The sequence below is a fragment of the Ovis canadensis genome, chromosome 18, assembly GCF_042477335.2.
Source record: "Ovis canadensis isolate MfBH-ARS-UI-01 breed Bighorn chromosome 18, ARS-UI_OviCan_v2, whole genome shotgun sequence".
In the NCBI taxonomy this organism is placed as follows: Eukaryota; Metazoa; Chordata; class Mammalia; order Artiodactyla; family Bovidae; genus Ovis; species Ovis canadensis.
Genome location: NC_091262.1, coordinates 67891456 through 67895888, shown reverse-complemented (window position 1 = coordinate 67895888; position 4433 = coordinate 67891456). Strand labels below are relative to the sequence as shown.

Sequence of the window (4433 nt, the reverse complement as noted above, 5' to 3'; positions counted from 1 at the left end):
GTTACTGAATACTAAGGAGATAATGAACTTACATGGGTATGGATCTCAGAACTCAAGTTTTTCAAACAATATTAACTTTCCCTCAAATTATATGAATACATATTGATAGAACTTTGCCACGAATATTTTACCAGTTGTTTTCTCAAACAATTGCAAGTACACTGCAGAATTCTGAATTCTGCATTATATCTGTCTTTAACAGTAGGATGAAGCAAACAGAATTAAAAGTTCAAAAGCATCAACTCCAACTAAAACAAAGCAGCATTACCAGAGTTTACTTCATATTCCTCTGCTAGACAAATGCTTGTTTTCAACTTGTTTCAGGTAGTAGATTTCTCACTTGTGGCCAGCATCTGTGAGTTGTTTACCAGGTTAAAAGGTTCTGGATATATCACTGATGGAACCTTGCAGTGACCATTGGCTGTGATGTCATAGACTCTTAGTAAAACTTCTAGAAGTTATATTTAGTCATACCAGAGATTAAACAGGAAAGATGCTTACTAAATGAGGTGGGATCCAACAGGAGTGTAGTACAGAATGTAATAATTTATGAACCAACTTTTTCCTGAGGTAGCTCAACAGAAGAGCACTTAATGAGGAAGGCAAAGGCTTAAGTATCTGGTACATTTGTCATTCCTGATGGTTAATTTACTTGAAGGTTAATAAGTTTGAAATCTACCAGTCTTAGAAATGGAAGAAAAGGATGAATCTGAACAGTCTATCTCAGCAGGCAGGCAAGAAATTCGAAAGAGAAGACGACCTAGCCAGCCCATGGTAGATAAATCCCAGCAGACTGAAGTGACAGAGAAAAAGAAACAATTGTCTATACCACAATCATCTTGCCCCAAAGCTGCCTTTAGTATTGGTAATATTCCTGGAAGCAAATTAAACTATGAATATCATAGAGTATCTTCTCAACTTCAGCAAACTTGGATAAAGAGAAAGCATGTACAGGATATGGCTGATAAGTCTGTGCAGACAGAAGCTATTGCAGAAGAGAAAAAAGAAGAAATCAAGTTAGTTTGTGAAGCAGTGGTACCTGAGGAAAAGCCAGCTGCTGTTGAAGTAGGTCCTGAATTTCCAGAGAGTGTTCAGGAAGTAGAAGTTCCACCAAGCAGATACTCTGTTCAAGTCAAAACAGACAGATCTCAGCAGACTACTTGTACTGGAGACTGGACAATGATGAACTTTCCTCAAAAAGAGAAAGTAGACAAGGAACAGCAGACATACTTCAGTGAATCAGAAGTAGTGGTTATTGGATGGCCGGCTAATTCTTTTTCAAAGTCAAAGGAAGGTGCACAGAAGCACAAATCTTCAGGGAATATTTTTGTCAGTGAACATCCTGAATTTCAACCCACAACAAGTAGCAATGAAGAAATTAGGCAGCAAAGTATTAGCAGAACATTATCTATTTCACCAACCAAAAAAGAGTCTCCTGTACCTTTAGAAGATGAGAAAGATGTTCCAGTTGAAGTACAGCCTCCTGCTGCAGAAGAGATCTCTGCTGAAGAACAACTTCCGCTAGATGAGATTACCGAAGAAGAGCTTCCTGTGGAAGTTCAGCCTCCACCAGCTGAAGAGGCTCCTCTTGAAGTACAGCCTTCCCCAACTGAAGAGGCTCCTGGAGATGAGGCTCCTGCTAAAGTAGAGCCTATGCCAGATGAAGAGCCTCTTTCAGAAGAGCCTCCTGCTGAAGAGGCTCCTGTTGAAATACAGCCTTCCCCAGTGGAAGACACTGCTGGATATGAGGCCCATGCTAAAGTAGAGGCCACCTCATCAGAACAGACTCTTTTAAAAGAGCCTCTTACTGAAGTTCAGCCTCCTTCAGCTGAAGAGGCTCCTATACATGAGGCCCCAGAACTTCAACTTTCACCAGCTGTGGAGTCCCCTGCAGAAGAGGCCCCAGCTGACACTGAGTCTCCACCAGCTGAGGAGGCCCCTGTAGAAGAGGCCCCAGAGGTTCAGTCTCCACCAGCTGAGGAGTCCCCTGCAGGAGAGCCCACAGAGGTTCAATCTCCACCAGCTGAAGAGGCCCCCGAAGAAGTAGCTCCAGAAGTTCAGTCTCCACCAGCTGAGGAGGCCCCTGTAGGAGAGGCCCCAGCTGAAGCTGAGCCTCCACCAGCTGAAGAGGCCCCTGCAGGAGAGTCCCCAGAGGTTCAGTCTCCATCAGCTGAAGAAGCCCCTGAAGAAGCAGCTCCAGAAGTTCAGTCTCCACCAGCTGAGGAGGCCCCTGTAGGAGAGGCCCCAGAGGCTCAGTCTCCACCAGCTGAGGAGGCCCCTGCAGAAGAGCCCCCAGAGGTTCAGTCTCCACCAGCTGAAGAGGCCCCTGAAGAAGCAGCTCCAGAAGTTCAGTCTCCACCAGCTGAGGAGGCCCCTGAAAAAGAGGCCCCAGAAGTTCAGTTTGTACCAGCTGGGCAGGCCCCTGCAGAAGAGCCCCTGGAAGTTCAGCCTCCACCAGCTGAGGCCACTGAAGAGGCCTCAGAAGTTCAGTCTCTACCAACTGATGAGGCCTCTGCAGAAGAGGGCCTAGGATTTCAGTCTCCAGCAGCTGACAAGGCCCCTGAAGAAGAGGCCCCAGAAGTTCAGTCTCCACCAGTTGACAAGGGCCCTGAAGAAGAGGGTCAAGGACTTCATTCCCTACCAGCTGAGGAGGCCCCTGCAGAAGAGGCCCCAGCTGAACCTGAGCCTCCACCAGCTGAAGAGGCCCCTGCAGGAGAGCCCCCAGAGGTTCAGTCTCCACCAGCTGAGGAGGACCCTGCAGAAGCAGCTCCAGAAGTTCAGTCTTTACCAGCTGATGAGGCCTCTGCAGAAGAGGCCACAGAAGAAGTTCAATCTCTACCCACTGAGGAGGCTCCTGCAGAAGAGGCCCCTGCTGAACTGCAGCCTCCATCAGCTGAAGAAACTACTTCAGAAATGGTCTCTGTTGAGAAACAGCCTTCACTCACTGGAGAGCCCTTTATTACACCAATCTCTTTAGAAGAAATCTCTGTTGAGGTTCTGCTTCCACCATTTGAGCAAACCCCTGCAGATGAGGCTCTTGTAGAGAATGTGTCTCCAGTAGATCAGGCTCCAAAGGAAGCAGACGTCCTGGTAGTAAAATTAGAATCAGGGACTTTGGATGATAAGCCAAAATCTGAAGAGCCTTTAGAACGGGATACTGTTCCTAAAGACTCATCTGATACCAAGAATGAAGGGGTTTCTTTTGAAATACAGGGTGTGATACATATAGAACTGGAACAGGGGCCTCCTCCTCAGCTGTGGTCTGATCGTAACTAAGTTAACAATCAGAAACCAGGAGGTTCTGGGAAGTACATACGTAAGAAAATGGTAGGTATATTTGAAGGTATTTGGAGAGAGCTTTGTGAAGAAGGAAGTGAATGGAAATCCTAAGACATGGAGTATAGTTTGGAAAGTGAGCAATAAAAACTAGTGATTTAAAATTACTCTACTATTTTTATTCAAATCTAAAGTGGAATAAAATATCTATTTTGAAATGAAGTAATTTTATAATTGAAAGAATTACAATATCCTTTTCACACTAAATTCTGTTGACAAGGGTAAAATATTCTCCACAGTCATTTTTTTCTTTTTCTTTTTTCCACCTGTGCTTGTAGTGGAAAAGGCATTTTCTTTTCTGCAGTTCTCTCATCAACTTTAAGTTTCTTGCGTTTTGGTCACACATCTAAAGTTATGGAGTGTTTTCTTTCTCCTTAAAATTCATCATGTCTATTATTCCCTTTCTATTTGGTTCCTTCTGAGACATTATTTCTTTTTTGTTTTCGTTTCTATCTTGCACATTTCGCCATCTGGATAAGGACACTTCCTTGATAAAAATCTTCACTTCAATGAAGGTAACAGTGGATGAAGTATTTTAAAAAGTGTATAATCACAAATTAAAACATACTGAGATAGCCTTGAGGGCATATTCCTATTTAGTTTTTTACATTCCAATTTTATTGAGATTTAACTGACATATAGCACTGCTGCTGCTGCTAAGTTGCTTCAGTCGTGTCCGATTCTGTGTGACCCCATAGACGGCAGCCCACCAGGCTCCCCCGTCCCTGGGATTCTCCAGGCAAGAACACTGGAGTGGGTTGCCATTTCCTTCTCCAATGCATGAAAGTGAAAAGTGAAAGTGAAGTTGCTCAGTCGTGTCCGACTCTTAGCGACCCCATGGACTGCAGCCTACCAGGCTCCTCCATCCATGGGATTTTCCAAGCAAGAGTACTGGAGTGGGGTGCCATTGCCTTCTCCAGACATACAGCACTATGTAAGTTTAAAGTATACAGCATGGTGATTTGACTTAGATACATCACGAAATGATTACTGCAATAAGTTTAGTGAACATCAATCACCTCATATAGATATAAAATTTTAAAAAAATGAAAAAAAATTCCTTGTGGTGAGAACTCTTAGGATTTACTGTCATAAAT

General features: G+C 44.0%; 1 protein-coding gene across 1 annotated transcript; it reads left to right on the top strand.

Moving 5' to 3' along the window:
* The first annotated feature begins 690 nt into the window (after positions 1-690).
* On the top strand, positions 691-3276 carry FSCB (fibrous sheath CABYR binding protein). Its single transcript, XM_069559303.1, has 2 exons — positions 691-2580; positions 2728-3276. Exons 1-2 carry the CDS (start codon positions 691-693, stop codon positions 3274-3276), a joined length of 2439 nt encoding a protein of 812 aa, XP_069415404.1.
* Positions 3277-4433: the final 1157 nt, after the last annotated feature.